Consider the following 19107-nt stretch of genomic DNA (forward strand, 5'->3'; position numbering starts at 1 on the left):
GCAATTGAAAATCTAATCTTGAAGCCAAAATTCGGTGTACTTCCAGCGATTTTTCTGTTTTATCTTCAATTTGTCTGAATGTTTAGAGTTTGTCTTTGTAATTCTGTGTGTGATGACAAAATAAAAAACTGTTTTGTTATTGGAGTTTTCATCCCTTTTTGAAGATCTGAAGGAAAAATGTCAATTATGTTGTTTTTGGACAGATCAGACGGGTCATCAACTGTAAGGCTTGAAAAGATAACCATCATTTCCTTTTACTTTTCCCCTTCAATATCCTCTTTAGCGCTAAAAAATAATGGTGATAAAAGTTGTATGTAAAGTGACGTGAAATATTTCAGTTGATCGAAGTGTTTCAGGTGACAGTCTTATTTTCTTTTTCCAGCCACAGGCTATAAATTCTCCTATTTTTAGGGGTTACCCATGAACCATCTTGTCTTTTGTTGTCATTGTTGGGTCTATTAACTTCTCAGGTTTCGATAATCCTCACAGTTCACTAAAATGAAAAGACTATGAGTTTGACAAGAAAAACACATTTGTTCACCAAGGAATTTCCCAAGGATCTATTTTGGGGCCTGGAGCCTCTTTTTGCTTATTCAGCTGAGTTTTTTCCTAAGCATCTACGCATTTCCCCATTAGGCTAAATGCTCATGAAAATTCTGACTCATGTAAAGAGGGGAAATCCTTAGAAAACAGTCAAATTCCTCACAGGGTCATTGTGTCAGCAGGTGTGATATTGGCCTGATATACTCTCTACAGCGTGGCTCACATTAAAAGCTGCCTAGTTCTTATTGCAGATTATATCATGCTTTCATATGTGGCCTCTTTTCACTTCGGTTGAGTAGTTACATGTCAGTTCAGCCCTCGACTGCCTACATGCCACTTTATTTCCATTTACTACTTAAAAAACTGTCACACCACGCAGTTCCTATTACATGCTGACCGCTAAGCCACTACTGAGTTTCTCATATTTACGTCTGGTGAAATCCTGTGGGAAGGCTCAGACAGGAAGGCAGCGGCGTTACGGTTTAAAAGAGCATTATAGACAGGGATTTCAAGCCTGTTTATAAAAAATCATAGGTAAGTTGTTTAACCGAATCGTAAATCTTGTGCCGGCTAATTTGATAAACGGATTTAACGTTAAATCATGTGCATCCCTATCTTCAACCAATTTTTGCCACTTTTCAATCCTTTTCACCACTTTTTTTGTTGATGTTGACATTTTTAACCCATGTCACCACTTTCAGTCTATTGTGTGCAATATTTACCTTTTTATGCCCATTGTTGCCTATTGTAACTGCATGTCACTATTACACCCATTTTGCCACTGTAAACCCCATTTTTGCTTATTTTAACACATTTTTGTCAAGCAATTTTCTTGTACCACTTTTTCTTCCAGTCTTTTTTAGCCAGTTTTACCATTTTCTGCCTATTATGTCCCTGTTAACCCATTTTTTGCCATTATTGACCTCTTTCCACCACTTTTGTTTTGCCACTTTCTCCTTGTTTTTTGCCCCTGGCAACCCATTTTGTCACTTTTAACCTATTTTAATTCTGTTTTAAGAAAAGGGGTTACATTTTAAATGAGGGTCTATACTACGACATAAATGAAAAAATCTTGACTTCCTGAAACGATTTCTGTGGTCCAGAGCACATTTTGCATCGTCCCTGGTAAAACAGAATGTAGTCTCCAGCCTTGCATCATTACTGCAGAAGCCACCAGGAATTAGAATCATATTTTATGTGACATGGCTTTATCAGCTCTAATAAGAAAATCCCCACATATTGAAGCTTAATATCATACTTAGAATTGGTCCAGAGTTAGTATTAAATAATTGTAAAAAGGCAAGAACAGGGTGCCATCTGCTGACAGAGCCTTATTATGAAAATAGTAAATTAACAGTTGCTTTTGATTTATTTCTAAAACACTACTAAAAAATACAGTTGGCCAGTATTACAACTAAGAATCATTCTGGTTATGGGTTATGGTTTGGTATTGGTTAAGTGACTAAAAAAGTTTGTAATGATTTGGTGAAAGCATGCTGTTGTGGTTAAAAAAAAAAAAAGTCAGTGTGCGGCAGAACAGGAATGAGGTTCTTGTTAAATCAGTCATTTCACTACCATGTCTACAGTCATATGAGGCCACACTGCTGCAGGTGCTGAAAATAAACGATGGAACCAAATGTAACTTCTGCCCGGTAGAATCATCCAGTCTGAAAAGAATGTGAGAAAAACACAGGCGGGGTAGCTATAAACCACAAATGCTGTATCTTTGTGGGTGGTTGTAATCAACACAGTATAATGTTTTAAGGATTTAAATAAGTACATAAACCAATTCAGGTTGTTCTCCAAACCAAGAGAATCCACTAACATGAATACACAGATTTTCTGGTATTGAATGGATAACAGAGTATTTTTGCTTTTAGGAGATTTAAAACTATACATTAAGTGTAACAGACTGTGACTGTGTTAGTCACAGGAAGAAGATTGGTCTAACAGGTTTGCTGTCCATCCTGGTTTTTGAGGAAGTGGTTTAAAGAAATGATACAGCCTGCCCCCATATGCCCTTACATTTGTTTGCATGTTTCATTTCGACATGTTTCTAGCAATCTCTATGGGTTGAAAAACACCCAACAACAGATAGATGACATGTTGTTTGAAATGAAAGTTAGGCTGAAATCAAAATGTAATCATCAAAGTCCAGCATCAGATAGAAACTACAGCCTCTAAAAGACTGTTGAGCCTTGTATAGAAGTCTTATCACTCAAAAGCCAGTGATTTTGGTTGGTACATAGGGTTTAAACCCAACAGTTTCTTCAAAAACTCTAGTATGAGAGAAATGTGATATGGGATAAAGATTTTTTCAAAATTAGACTACCTTCTAGGGCTGGGCGATTACAGCAAAAATCAAAATCACAATTAGTTGAGCTTTTTATCTCGATTATGATTAAGGAATGATTATTCCACCACCAACCTCTGACTCTGTCTGTTCTGTAAATATTTGTACAATTTTGAATCAGACAACTAAAAGGAACAGGCTAGGATTAACAATTTATGGTTATTTATTTTAAACCATTTGAAATCAAAACACACATCAGCTGAAATGAATTTCTTTTTTTAAAAAGTCCAATTTTACCAAGAAAAGAGGAAAAAAACTGAAATAATTGACAATGCAGGTTTATGTCGGTCAGAGACTCTAAATGTGAGTTTCAATTATTTTTAGCATTAGTCACATGGTCTTGCCAACTATCACCAAAAATGCAATGAAAAGAAGCTGTCTCTGGCCGTCAGTCAACATCCAGGCCTCACAAGAATATATTAAGACCAGGAGGAGGACCAGGGACTGAATGACTGACTTTCGTATGCATGCCACACTATCTTCTACACTACATCACTATAGTAGGTTCTGCCCAGGGTCCAAACTAACACTCGCCACTCACCAGTTATGGGTAGATTTTGTCTCTGGCTGGTAAATTTTTAAGACCACTCGCCACTCTGGCGAGTTATTTTTTTTACCAGCAAAAAATCATTTTTTGTGACTAAAGACCTATACTGGTATCGGCTGGTTTCCTGGTGGATAGCTGGTTGTTACTGTAGTTGTACCTCCTTGCAGTGTTGTCAACTTGGCGACTTTGTTGCTATATTTAGCGGGTTTTCAGACCCCTCTAGCGACTCTTTTTTTAAAAAGCGACTAGCGACAAATCTAGCGACTTTTACTGGTGTTACTGGAGACTTTTGAAGACTCTGACATGAAAGCACATATCGTTGTTGCGCCTCTTGAGCAGCGGTAGCTGCCGTGGGCCCCTCCCCATCCCAAAGCACTGAGAGGCAGTCCACTCCTCGTGCAGCAGTCCCTCTTAGCTGCGGTTAGAGAAGGAGATGATCATGCTTCCATGTCCAGACTACAGCTTAACCACGCTGTTATGGCGTCTAGACAGTTTTTTCTATTGTCTCTTTTTGGTCCATTTAGATTGTTAATGAAGACTGTATACAAAAGATAAATTGATTTGTCATAGGCTCTTAAGTGGACCATAAGGTTTAAAACTAAAACAAACGTAAGAAAACTAAACTTGTAAGAAAAATAGAATAATAAATAAATGATAAACCAAAAATAAAAATTAAAGTAACTCTGCCAGAGTATCTCTTGAGTCATTTTGCCTAGCCCAGGTAAAGGAGGTTTGGATTGTGACGTTATAAAAACAAGAATCAACAGAAGCAAGTTTATTTGTTGTTCTACACATAATAAGGGTCTTTTTACTCACTTTTGTCTCTTTTAGCATACATTGTTGCCAGTAATAGTGCATACTATTAAAATATTGATTGAGAATCGCATACAAGACCCAGATGACATGTTAAATAATACTGATAGTAAATTACAACACTTAAAAGCAATTTTTATTTGGTTAGCTGGTAAAATATCTGCCTGGCTGGTAAAAAAAAAGTTAGTTTTGGACCCTGGTTCTGCCGCAGCCATAATGTGAGTTGGCTAACTGAAATATGAAATAAACTTTAATTTTCTTAGATATCATGATGACTTCAAGTGAGGTAATGTAGGGAACTTACCTGGAGTATATGGTATGTAAAGATTTTATCATCTGCATAATTATGGTACTTATTTTTTGTGCCTCTGAATAACATGTCTCAGTGGAAGTATATAGAAACTAAATAACAGTGGTCCATGTATGGAACCCTGGGGAACACCACACATTACACTGACTTAGTGTAATGTGGTGTATCATTTAACGTGGGATAAACGGACGGATGGATGGAATATTCTGATGGTGTTAATGATGCTAACAGCCATTGGAATTGTTGCTTTGGCCATTGTAAAACATGATTAATCAATATTAATTTTTTATGGTGGGTACAATGTACAACCATATAGTAAGACAGGGTCCATGTAAGCTGTTTAAAATAAAGCAGCACAAAATAACAGAATAATACAACACAGTTTAGGACAAAACTGATATAAACAGATCATTTTATATGGATAAAGGCTTCAGTATTAAAATTAATTTAAACTTATTTTTTTCTCCAGCAATCCCTTTTCTTTAACATAAAAAACCAGAAACTATTCATGATAATGAAGCCAAACACAACACAGGGTGTCATCAGATGTTTATTTACACCTTGACCTTGTTATATGCTTTGTTTTACACTTCTACAGTATTTCATTTTATGTTTCTCAGACATGTCCCTTGCTGATCGTCTAGCGAGTTTACTTCCAAAGAGCTGTATTTCACACGTATAATTGCCATCTGCTTTATCGCTCTCTTTGTTTCTGTCAGCTGATCTCATTGGGGATTAGAGGAGAGTGGCAAGAAGTATCAGAAATGTTTAGTTTATATGTAAAAGATGACAGTTTGAGAGGTGTTAATCAGTCTGGTGATGTCTTTTAAAACTGTTATACTGTGCAATACATGTACAGTTTGCGCTCTTTTTTTTTTTCTAGATTATTTACTTTTTTAACCCTCCTCACCACCTTTAAGGTTTTTACTACTGAGTGTATATGAAGACAAACAACACTTCTTTAACTAAAATGGAGTGTCAAACACCCTCACTACAGGGCCGATATATTTAGATAATCTCTGCCATGGTCTCCATGTCCTGCCCTTTGCAAGACATCCATTTAACTTGCCAATACTATACAGATCCTTTAGGTCAGTGCAATCCAAAGTTAAAAAGATACGTATAAATCAACATGAAGCAGACACTCCCTGCCAATGAAAGTTAAATGCTGCCACTGCTCTGCTAATCCAGTGCACACATCACGGCAGAGAAGCACCTGATAGCTTAGCCATTGTATCCTGTGTCCCATGTACCGAGGCTGTAATCCTCAAAGTGGATGGCCTGGGTTCCCAGACGACTCTTAGCACTTTGCTGCATGTCATTCCCAGCTCTCTTATCCCCGTTTTTAGATCTATCTACTGTCCTGTCATCTAAAATAAGAAACTACTACTACTCCTGCTTAGCACTTGCAGGTGCATTTGCTGGACAGTTGACCTTTGCCTTGTACCTCTAAAATGCTTCCAGTTTATCCTTAAGTCAGAGTGGACATTTGTGCAAAATATAGATGAAATTTCTTAAAACATTCCTGAGAAATTGTCATCCGATGTTTGTCAACTCTATCAGATGTTCATCAACTCCAACGGATGTTCTTCAACTCCATCAGATATTTGTCAACTCCATCAGATATTTGTCAACTCCATCAGATATTTGTCAATTCTATCAGGTGTTTGTAAACTCTGTCGGATGTTTGTAAACCCTGTCAGATGTTTGTAAACTCTGTCGGATGTTTGTAAACTCTGTCAGATGTTTGTAAACTCTGTCAGAAGTTTGTAAACTCTGTCAGACGTTTGTAAACTCTGTCACAAGTTTTTTAACTCCATCAGCTGTTCATCAACACCATCATATATTTGTCAACTCTGTCAGATGTTTGTAAACTCTGTCAGAAGTGTTTTTAACTCTGTCAGAAGTTTGTAATCTCTGTCAGAAGTTTTTAAATTCCGTCAGATGTTTGTCAGCTCCGCCAGATGCTCTTCAACTCTGCTTATTTGTTAAAAAAGCAGCTAATCTATATCATTTTTTCACTAATCTTTCTAAAATTATTAGTTTTATGTGGTTAATAATAGAATAAAAATCTAAAATGAGAAACTTCACATGGGTGAAAAAATAAAAGTAGCTAAAATAATGCATTTTATTTCTTAATGTCATTGCTGAATATCAGTATTAGATTCCTGAAAACTTGACATCAATCTTGAATTAATCAAATAAAAATTTGATGCATTATAGTGTGTCTGACAGAGTTGAAAATAATCAAGATATGAAGGGCAAAAATGTCACAGCTGTTCCTTTGCACAACTGCTAGTGGAGACCTCAGCCTACACAAATATCCACTTCAATTATTGCAGTAAAACAACAGTATGGAGTCAAGTTTGGAACATGTTTAGTCCGTTTTCTTAAGAATGAGTTATATTTACTTTGCGTGTTCTTTCATGCACACATCAAAAAGGTAAAATAATGTAGTCTGACCTTGACTTAAACACAACTAGGGGTCCAAGAAACTAATCAGCACTTCATACAAGCTTTATATGTTGCCACTGGGTCTTTGTGAAAATGAATGAGTAACTGTGTTCAATATTTGTGATCTCAGTATCAGTTAAAAAAATCAGGATTATGATTTTTGCAGTAATCTAGCATCTTTATTTTTATACTGATTAAGCAATGATATATTATTGGTGTCTTTTCACAGTGCATTACACTGTTTTGGAAGTGCAAGAGAGCACAGCACGTAAACGCATAGCAGGAGTTCTACACACGGTCTGACATGCACAAACTCAAACTCAGCGCTACTCTCGTCCTTGCTAGATCAGCTGATCACATCTGGTCCCTGTAATGCCTCTGCTATTACCTCTGGAGCTGTTAGAGAGAGATCCCCCCCATTACACCTCTGGGACATTCAAAATGAAGATGTAAATATCACAGTGAAGCAGTCTGAATAGGACACATAATACAAACTTTGTGCCTTTTTTACTTCATAGTCTGATGAGTAATTTTAGATTCCATCTATAAAAAATAAATATCACAAATAAAATGTTTTATTCTGTGCTAGCCAGGTGCAACATGCCTGTAAAAGAAACAGATTATTATAAAAAGGGCTAAAGTGTGTATTTAAATCTAACATTTTGTAGTGACTAGTCTGAACCACTAGGGGGCAGCGTACAACAATGTAATGACATGATGGTAAAGGATGTTTAATGTGCTATTTTTATGTGTGCCAACTCTACTTGTTTACATTTGAATTTTAAAATATGTGTTTATTTTATGTAATAGACTTGAATATTAGATTAGTTATAAATAAATAAATACAAGTATTAATGCATTTATTTCACACAGGTAAACAATAAAGATTTATGATTTCTCATGGAGTGGGAGACTTGCAAAGGCAGCCACATGACGAGTATCAAAGAGAGGAAAACATCACACAGACTGTTGTCATAACAACATATTGCAATGAACGCAAGGTGCCATCTGGTCTGAGATTTTTTAAGACACATTGAGAGGACAAGCCGATAGATAATTATTCCTAGGAATAAGAATAAGACTGAATGAGCAGCTTTTCTATTAACACTGTTGTACAAACACTGTAGTGCATAAAAAAGTGTCAGAGCAGTGAGGAGAGAGTAAGTTGTGGGAAAGTGTGATTTACTGTGCATTTCATAAGCTCTATAACAGGAACAGAAAGTAGCAGTTAGGAGATCAGGAGGAGAAGTTTTGATTGCACCATGTTCTTTGAGCCAAATGTCCTAATTCATAGTTGTTAGCAGCTCACACGCACATTAATCACACACATTAATCTGTATTCAATCCAGGTCCGCACTGACCTTGAGCTCTTCACCTGAGCTATGCGCTCTGCATCCATTAAGTGGACGTGGTGTAAAACCATCTCACAGCATCAGCGTGAAGTGTCTATTACCACCGTCTTATTTCCTGTTTATATGGCAACTGCCTCAACATCCTGTTTTTAATTACTTCTCTCCAGCAGCAGATGCTTCTCACTGCAACCTGCTGTGGATTACTCCCCTGAGAACTAATGTGCTGTGACAGACCCCACTTTTCCAATCAATAACTCGCCCTAAATCTGCCATCTCTCTGCCTGCCAAACACACTCCCACTTCTAATGGCACATCATTTTCTTTAAGGGGGTGTAATTGCAGACTGTGGAAAGCTGTAGCCTCTTTGTGTTCCAACTACGTAGATACAGTAAAGGAATCTGAAAGTGCAGACGACACAGGAAGTGATGAGGGGGGGGCCTTTACGCTGCGCTCAGCCTCACCACGGTTTCCATCACATTACCCTCTGAGAAAGCATTCACTTCCCTGTTTTGGCTGAGTGCTCTGATAAATCGCCGGGTTGCTTCATAGAGCTGTTGGCACGATGCTTGTCGAGATGTTTGTGTGATTTTTGTGGTAAGTGCAGATTTTTATTGTTCAGGAAGGACTACCTGATCGTTTTGACCTTAACATGGAAGAGGGAACAAATTCTGGCAGACACATTTTATAGCCACTTGCTGTAAGTCTGCTTTGGTAAAAACTTAAGGGAAAAACTGATTTAAATGCCTCAATTTAATAACTACTATCTGGTTTCAATCCATTTTTGTACAACAACCACCTTCAGACATTTAGTAGTGAATCAAAAGCAGGACTATATCATGTATCCCCAAGAAATTTGCTTGTCTGTTGCTATCGTACAAAAAATGACGGTAGAAAATGTAGCAATAGAATAAAATAGAATATATCATCATGCTCCAAAATACAATGAAACTTTGAGCTATCTCCACAAACAAGGATGCTGCACATGCAGCCACATATTTGTGACATAAATATTATAAAACTATGAATTAAAAAAAAATAAACACAAAATAAAGCAGAGTGCAGAGTACTGAGATAATTAGCCATGTATGGAAAACACAGAGCACTGTACCCCTATGACATTATCTGAAATGCTAAATTCTGTCAAGATTAGGGGCTGAAATATTGGCAAGTTTTCTGTATCCTCCGGCTGCAAAAATACAAAATACTGTCGATGCTAATTCTCTTCCTTTTACTATAAATAAGTAGAAAAGGTTGTATAGTAATTCAGAATCCTCACATCTTGAATTAAGGTCAAAAACAAAAATACTGAAACAATACTAAAAAAAGGTGTAGGTGCAGAAGAAGGATTAGGTAGAGTGGACAAACGTCCACACAATATTTTAACCCTTGTTTAGAATTATGACAAATTTAAATTGTAGTGAAATATTATGACATTGTCTTCAAGGGCCAGATAAGCAGCCGTGGCTGTCCCGGCTAGACAATGGGCTACCATTTGGGTATTACTGATGTAGAGTCCTTTACAGAAGGCTAAATAAGTGAGTTATTATAATGAGATCATAGGTCAAATACAGAAGATAACAAAGTGAAACAAGGAAGTAGCATACTGTTCTATAAATACATAACTGCTGAGGTGTAAAAATTTCACTTCTACATTTTTCAACTGTCGCCGCAGATCACTAACCTTGCAAAGCAGATGGATAGGCCTGTCTCACTGGCAAATCCATCTTGCAAAGCTCCCATCTGAACCGTTTGGGCCCGGTTAGAAAGTGACAGGACCAATCAGCGTCGAGGGGCAGTACTTTCAGGTGCGGCAGAGTAGTGACATATGCAAGTAGCGAGAGGTTAGCGTGGATGCTGCTGAAGTGTCAGTTTTATCAGAACTTGAAACTCCTTTGTTAAAAGAAGAACAAAACACAGCAGTGAGTTATTTTCTTTTCAAAAACAACAAAAGTCCTGTACTGACATGTCTACAGTCGCCATGGGTCGCGTTTTGCAGTTCTCTATGGAGTTCACTCCTCGATAGGGGCACACCTCGCTAGCGGCTACGTCACGTGTTTTGTTGCTCTGATTGGCCCATGAAGATGTGACAGACAGAACGTTCATCCAATCACCCTCCGATTTTTTTTCAAATGCTCTGCCCTTCCCCAAACCCTGTCTATTAGAGGTTTTCCAGATGGATGTGTGAAACACGTCCATCTGATGTGTCAGGTTAGCAGATTACAGTTACATCTACATTCTTCCTATAGTCTTCAGTATGGGTACTTTTTATAGGTTGTTCGTTACTTAAACCTCCTTAAGGGGGGGTTTGCTGGTTGTGAAACAGTCTGGAATTAAAAGTGATGCCTCTATATCAGTGTTTTTCAAAGTGTGAGGTGGGCATCCCCTGGGGGATGCCACAGAACTTCAGGGGAGGCGTGGAACCATAAACCAAAAAAAAAGGTGATTTGCTTTGCTAACTTTTGCTGTGCATGGAGCAAAATGGATAAACTTATAGTTACTGTGGGGACTATGCTATAACAGCTATTCAAGTTAGGATTTTCATACATTGGTCCCGATTATGCTCAAGTTACAGTGTTTAATTTGCAAAGATGTACAAGCTAATGACAGCATGAGGCTGTGTAAATCTTGGAGTCATCTTAAGACTGAGCAAAAAGTCTAGTGACCAAACTAGGGGATTTTTGAACAGGAAGTAAAAGGAATTTAGGTTACTGATCAAAAGCAAGGATGGTCTGCAGTTATACAATACTACATCAACTGTACAGATGAAAACATATAGTTATATACCAAAACATCAAAAATATATTAATGTTAAAAATGTTTAAAGATTAGACATAAATGTTTGAAAATGTGATAGTTTTTTTTTTTTTTTTTTTGTTCAGTCTGAATCTTTATGTGGGTGGGGGTCCACCGAATGGATAATTTCTTCTTAGTGGAGGCTCACTCTCCCACACTTTGAAATCCCCTGCTCTTTATAACCCAGTGTTTCTGCTTGGCTTTTGTCTTGTTTTCTGTCAAAACTTCCAGCCACTTAGAACAACTACTGGACATTTGCTTTGCCATTGTTTTTGCTGCATTTAACGGCAGCAAAACGCATCAGTTGAAGAAATCTGTGATACAGCTTCAAGTCTGTGCAAAAACAGGACCATTTTTCTTTTCGAACCTGACCCAAAACCGAGACAGAAGAAACAGAGCCACGGAAGGATGTGAGCTTTTCTTCACACACATGCAGTCAGCTGTATACAATATATGCCTACGTTAAACACATAAACAACAACACTTAGCTTCACATTAGCACAGTTAGCACATTTGCATTAGCCGCTATCATAACTTAGCTTACAACAGCCAAACACCAGCCTACTGACAACAACGAATCATCCAACAAATAGCTAACCAGTGCTCTGTTAACTAGACGCCTAATTAAAACTGCATTTCAAGTGAAAAGGAGTCTTACCTTCAGTTGTCCAACATTAGTCCACATGATGATTTCATCTGTAACCTCTGCTATAGCAGTAAATCCAACCATTGTGGTGTATTTGGAGTAGTCCCGAAAAGCCAAAAGTGTCCACAGTGGATAGTTCAGTCCTATATTTTAACCTTTATTTAACCAGGAAAACCCCACTGAGACTAAAAATCTGTTTTTAAAGAGTGTAATTAATAATAATTTCCCTGCATAGTTTCCAGTACCTCCAAACGCCCTCTGAGTTAGGATTGGTTTGACAACATGGCGTCGATGCCATGAATATACACGCGCCCTAATTAACCATGTGCGTTCTGCCTAAGTGGATAGACAACTCCTACATACTGAAAATTAGGTTTAGTGAGAATACTTTGAGTTTATATCAAATATTCTCACAACATGTATTCTAGATAACACAATATATAACATGTAAGTAGTCAGTATTTACTTATCTGGTAACTGGCATATTTCAGCCGGACATTTTGACGGTTATTATTTTATTATTTATTTATTTTATTATTTATCTGCCCTTGAAACCGGGAAGACCGGCAAATGCAGGTTTATGGAAACTCAGATATGATCTAAAATGCAAACAAGGCTGTTAGCAACAGAATGGAATATTTCTTTATTGTAATTTTAACACATGTAGCCTATGCATGTCTACCTTGGTAGGATATGTTGCTAGCAGGTTGCACTTAAAGTTAGAGTATAACAAAAGCCTTTAGAAGAAACTCTCCTTGTTTGTATGGAATGCTTTTATTCAGATTTTTTCACAGCTTAGTTATGAATTAAGTCATTATAAAAAAGTTAAAGTTAAAGCTGAGAAGAAAAAAAAGGCTATGACAGCAGGGAGACGCAGCCAACACAGTAAACATGTATCAGATGTGGAGGCCATGATGAAGCTGGTACACAATTGTTATGCAGTCGACACGCATCCAGTCTGAAATCAATCTTACAGGGACACAGGATGAGTTTTGTCATCAGAAAACAAGTTAATGTGTGAGACAAAATCTGCAAAGACTTACATTTTTTATCCACAGGTGGTGCTAAAATCAACACAAACCAGTTGTTTGTGTTGATTCACAGGAGCTTTAATTGAGGCTTTAATTGGAAGGACACATGTAGACAGTCTGTTTCTCTTCCTCTGTCTCTGGCTGTGCAGCTGCTCTGTTTTTATGAATATACATTCAAATTAACAAGCAGCAGGTTCTGCAAACTGCAAAAACACAGATACAGCATGTTCATATTTAGTAACAGTGTCTGAGTTCAGCTTTAAACTTTGTTTTCTACCACACAGACACAGCATCTGACCGTAATTCAAACTATGCTTTTACAGGAAGTAACTTCTACAGCTTTATGGAGTATAAACATTTCTTTTTTTTATTCTTTCTTAGGATTTACACTCACTTGGACTAAAGCTGGATAAACCCCACATAATGTGTCAGAGTAAGTTGGATTCTGTCTTTTTCTTTGATACAGTACAACTTCAGAACACTGACTTCTTTTTGGAAAGAACGGGCAGTAACTCAACATATCTATCTTTAATCTTATTTGATATCATTTTGTAGCTATTGTTAAACTGTTGTTGGATTTGTTAAATTGAATACTTTTTTAAAGCACCAAAACACACGGTCAATATTTTGTCCTTTACATATTAAGACTGTAGCGGTCTATGGGCATATTACCATGGTTAAAGAGACCTGGACAAAAGAGATGCTGTTGAGCTTGACCTTGCCTGCTGAGTAACATGTTTGTCGATGTGTTGAGCTTGACACTCTCCAGCATCCCTCCAGCCCAGGTCGTGGCACATCAGGCCTTATGGTGGTTACTTAGTGCCCTACATGCCTCAAACATATGCACATGACTATACAGGTGCGTCTCAAAAAATTAGAATGTCATGAAAAAAGGTCAACATACTTTTCAGAAGCCTGATATTTCTATTTAAAACATCATTTTTTAACTGATCTTATGTAATATTCTAATTTTTTGAGACACTGAATTTTGGGTTTTCTGATCTGTAAGCCATAATAATCAACATTTTAAGAAATAAAGGCTTGAAATATTTCACTCTATGTGTAACAAGTCTATATAATATATGGGTTTCACTTTCAGAAAAGAGTGACAAAAATAATTGAAATTTTTCATGATGTTCAAATTTTTTGAGATGCACTTGTATGTAAGGACATAGGTCACATATATAAGTGGAAACAAGGGGTAAAGAGTCTGTCAACCAAGCCCTTCCATACACATTACTGACACTGTAGTGGGAGGAATTTGGGACTCGATGTCTTGCCCAGGGACACTTGCCCAAGGATCGAAACCTGAATCACATAGTTGAGAGAGAACCAACTGAGCCACAGCCGCCCCCGTAGTGGATGATAATAATAATAAAGTCAGATTAAATTCTTTTTTGTAAGGAGATACTAAAACCACTTTTAAAGGACAAGGTCATAAGAAGGCAAGTTTATTTAAAGAGCACCATTCATACAGAAAGTAATTCAAAGTGCTTTACAGAGGATAATTAAAGCATTCATGACATTGAGAGCATTTAGAGGCATAACACTGAACAGAGCTAAAACATTACAATATGTAAAAAAATACAGGATCAAAAATAAAAAAGGAAATATGACACTAGGCAAAAATATAACATTAAACCCCAAATATATTGACATTTCCTCAAATTAGGCAGATCTGATATGCACATTGTGCTTGACTGTACAAGCACACAGAAGCACAGAAACAGTTTTCATGTTGTTTTTCAGTGAGTGTTCAGATGTACCAACTGAACCAGAACCATGTGAACCAGCGTGGTGTTTTACAGTCAAATGCAGATGTATTTACTGAATGGGACTTGCTAAGGCACACCACGATAGCTTGGGGGCTAGTGCTGCTGCCTAACAGAAGGCTCCTGGTTCAAATCTCAGCTGGACATGGCCTTTCTCTATGGAATATGGAGGATGTGCTCGTTAGGTTAGTGACTCTAAATTGCCCATAGAAGTGAGTGTGAGCAGTTTTTTGTCTCTTCTTGTCAGCTCTGTTTGAATGACAACCAGCAAAAATGTTGGAGTCAACTCAACTCCCATAATGTTGAATTTAACACTTTTTCTGAGTTTATGTAATCCTCACCAGTTCTGAGTTGGAAAGTATTCGTATTTGAACTCTCTCAAAATTATGTTTTTTTTACAGTCAGTGTTGTTGCTTTACACATTAATGGGCACTTTTAATACAATAAGTAGAATTCAAGTATCCTTATTTGTTTGACACATTAAATGCACTTTCCATACTTTACCAAGTTTGCCACTTTGTGTTAACTTGTACAGGTAGCTAGCGTGCCCTCTTGTAGGGACGGAGCAAAAAGTCAAATGTTAAGCTAGGCAATGCTGTTTGATGAGGAACACCACACCTCCCTTAATCGTAGCCTGTACATTTTTACAGGGGGATGTGATTAACCCAGTGGATAACTTCACTTACGGTGTGAAAGTGTCTCACACAACAATAATCCAGCATAAATGTGCAAATCCCAGCAGTGATTGCTGTACAACGGACATCAGAACACATATACATGCATCTAAACACGTCAGAATGCTTTGGGGGAAGGATGGGGGAAACTCTACCCTCATAGACCCCCAGAGTGGAATTGGCAGTCGCCAGAGCTTAGATCAGTATTGGACTGACACTGATGGAACAGCACTGTTAAATAATTACAACACTGAAGACCATTTCACTCAGAATGAAGTTAAAATTACACTTTGGGAGTTAAAATCAACTCTGAAATGTTTTAAGACCCTGTAAAGTGAAATTAACTTTTTTTTGTCTTAACACGCTAGATATGTTGGAATATGGTTGCTGTAAACGTGTGAAAACACTAAACATGTGACTAAATTTTGGATTAAGACCATTAGAAAGTTTTCACCACTTTCCTGGCTTGGTTTCATGTGGGTGGGGTCAATATGTGGGCTCATGATGTCATGAGCCCACAGTGGGGAATAACCCTGCCCCTCTAACACAACAATATAAAATCACAGAGCAGTTCATCTCAGTACAGTCTGAAGCCACTGCCTTTATTGAAAGTTAACAGTCAGTTAAATGCTGTTTTTTTGTTCATTGTGAAGTAAATTTGTCAAATCTATCAGCCACAGTGGTCTATGGATCGTTTAAATCATCATAACAGAGATTTGAGCCAGAGAATGGGCTTTGTCTCGTCTTCTAAGGTCAACAAAAGGTCAAGAGATTTTAGCATTTTTTTAATTTAAGAGGATCATATTTCTCAATCAGTAGACCCGCCCACTCTGTCCAAAACTGGTTTTTCATGATTTTGAAGCTTAATTTTATAAACTTAGAGATGTTTTATTTGACTGAAATTTGACCTGGGGGTTCATAACACAGTGAGCTGTCATTCAACAAACTTTACAGGGTCTTTAAGATTGGGAATTCAGCTCTGTTTTTTTGCTGTACAGGGTGTACCTCTAGCCACTTCTAGCACAATGGAAGCTACAGTAGGATTGGCTCCAGCTCCTGTGACCCCCGATGGGATAGGTGGCATAGACAACAGACGGATGAAAGGGAACCCCCAATGTTAGAATGTTTTTACGAGTCTTATGTAGATATGCCCACCTTAGCAGATAGATATCTATGTATTGATTGATATCTTATAGATATGTTGGCTTTTATCTGGCATTTTCTTTAGCAATAAAAACCTCTCTTTCAGATGTCAATAAAGCTCTAATGAATTTAAGTATAAAGGTAAATATTTCTTTTATTTATTGACTCCAAAAATTCTTGAAGTAGTATGTTTTAGGACAATTATCAGCTCCAGTGTTTATGTCTAAAATTTATCAATCTTAATCAAGGAGAAAAAAACATTTGACATTAAACCCTGCAATGAATATTAAAGGGCAGTACAAGCTAATGATATCAGCTAATTTTTAAAATTTCACGTTTTCCTCGACCTGTTTTGGAAAGCTTAAATCAATGATTAAGTCTCTGACAAACAGCCAGTCATAATATGTAATCTCACTAAAATGCAGGGGTTGCTAAATCAAGACAAAACTGACATTTCTTACAGGAGCTTTAAACTTTAAAAATGAATCAAATGAGCTACAATTAACAAAACATTTTTATGGCATTAGGCCAAAACCTTGTATCTCTAAAATCAGCATCTTTTTAACACTTTTATTTTGCTTCGGTGTAAACAGTGACCAAAAGCACTGATTTATCTAAAAAAAAATAAATGACCAATTGGGGATACAGGGTTTTGGCCCAGTGATATGTAGAGTACATATTTTCTGCTAATTTGACATAAACTTCAGTAACTTGCCTAATTCTGTAAGTTTCAGGATGAATCTGGATCCAAACTGCTCCAACATGTCTGTGGATTCTGGTGCTGTGAAGCCCGAGCAGGGACCGGTGGAGTACCGCATTACCGGCCTGGTCTTCTACTGCTTCGTCTTTGTCATCGGAGTTATCGTCAACCTCACCGCTTTATGGGTGTTCGCCCTCACCACCAAGAAAAGGAACTCCATCACTGTCCACATGATCAACGTGGCCGTGGTGGACCTAACCTTCATCCTGCTGCTTCCCTTCAGGATGGTTTACCACCACCTGGACTACTGGCACTTTGGAGACCTGTTCTGCAGGATCATGTCTGCTCTCACCATCTTCTACCCCTGCATGGCTCTGTGGCTGTTTGCTCTCATCAGCGCTGACCGTTACATGGCCATCATGCAACCGAAGCATGGCAAAGAGCTGAGGAACGTCCCCAAAGCTGTAGTGGGGAGTTTAGGGGTGTGGGTCATGACTCTTGGCAGCACAGTGCCCCTGCTTTTCTCTGAGAATGACCCAGATCGTGCCTCCAACTTCACCACCTGCATCAAAATGCAAGACATCATCTACATGCGCCACGATAACCCTGTCAACTTTGTGCGGCTGGTCTTCTTCTTCCTGGTTCCTATCTGCATCATGATCGGCTGCTATATCATCATCGTGAATAATCTGATCCACGGCAGAACATCCAAACTCAAACCTAAAGTGAAGCAGAAGTCTATCCGTATCATCATCACGCTGATTGTCCAAGTGTTGGTGTGTTTTGTGCCGTTTCATGTGTGCTTGGTGGTGCGTTTGCTCGGGGATGGCAAAGATGGAGGTTTTAGCACATGGGCCATCTTCACCACATTCCTGATGAACCTGAGCACCGTGTTAGACATCATTCTGTACTACATCGTCTCCAAACAGTTCCAGGACAGAGTGATCAGTGTGATTCTGTACAGGAACTATCTGCGGAGCGTGAGACGGAAGAGCAGGCACACCCACACAGGCAGCGTCAGATCAATGAGCAACCTGACCAGCGCCATGATATGAAACTACCATCAAACTTTTACACCGATGTACTGCACACGCTTTGTTACACTGAATGCATCGCTGTGCATGAGGCTTATTATCAAAAGGATCAAAACTTGCAATTAATTTCTGAGGTGTAATTTACACTCACAGTATGGGAGTGCTGCTGTCGTAGCAAAAACATCTGTGTTCAGAGCTGATTGACTCACCCAGGAGACTGGAGATGTTTTCTGTGCATCTTTGCACTGGCAGACAAAGCACAAGTGTCTGTGGCTCAGGTGTAACACATGCAGGCGAAAATGAAGCTTATAATCATTAAAAACATAGCCCACAGTATCTCAGTGTTTGTTTTGTAATTACGTTGAAAACTCTTCTCAGTCACATCGACCAGCAACTAAAGAAAATGACAGCTCTCTGCGGGGGGGAAACCTACAGGAAACAATGGTGGGTTTTTCACAATATCGCCTCTGCAGCAGCTCAGTGTTGCAGACAGACAAATATAGCTTTTGGTCTGATTGAAGTCATGCACATAAAGTGCAAATCAAGTGTTGACTGGTGCTACTTTGTTTCACAAAACCACTCAGTACAAAACATAATTAAGGCACACAGTACAAGCAGTGATGGAGAATCATAGGGAAAGTCTGACAAACTTCCATCACAGCAGAAGAAGAAATGCCTCTGAAAAGCTACCAGTAACCTAAAGCTACTAAAGATGTTAAAACTACTTTTAAGTAGAACTAACAGCAAGGTATATTGTTGCTGCAGTGAAAGTACAGTGGTGAGTCATGGGAAAGTGCAGGAGTGGTTTCTGTGGTAGAGTGATTGGTTGAAGGGATGAACATGAGGCCTAATGATCCTGACTGTTCACCTCTAAAAACTAATCGGTTCATCCTTAATTCAGAGTAGGCCTGTGAAATCCAACAAAGCATCCTTGGGATATCA

General features: G+C 38.1%; 1 protein-coding gene across 2 annotated transcripts; it reads left to right on the forward strand.

The window, feature by feature from the left end:
- The first annotated feature begins 8861 nt into the window (after nt 1-8861).
- On the forward strand, nt 8862-18501 carry gpr18 (G protein-coupled receptor 18). Of its 2 annotated transcripts, none has more exons than XM_041806310.1 (3): nt 8862-8966; nt 13224-13275; nt 17160-18501. In XM_041806310.1, the coding sequence occupies exon 3, from the start codon at nt 17167-17169 to the stop codon at nt 18184-18186; it is 1020 nt and encodes a 339-aa protein (XP_041662244.1). In that variant the 5' UTR covers nt 8862-8966; nt 13224-13275; nt 17160-17166; the 3' UTR covers nt 18187-18501. The 2 variants fall into 2 exon arrangements, with proteins under 2 accessions (XP_041662244.1, XP_041662245.1); XM_041806311.1 differs by having other exon boundaries at nt 17166-18501.
- The last annotated feature ends 606 nt before the right edge of the window (nt 18502-19107 follow it).

The sequence above is a fragment of the Cheilinus undulatus genome, linkage group 15 (assembly GCF_018320785.1).
Source record: "Cheilinus undulatus linkage group 15, ASM1832078v1, whole genome shotgun sequence".
Taxonomy (NCBI): Eukaryota; Metazoa; Chordata; class Actinopteri; order Labriformes; family Labridae; genus Cheilinus; species Cheilinus undulatus.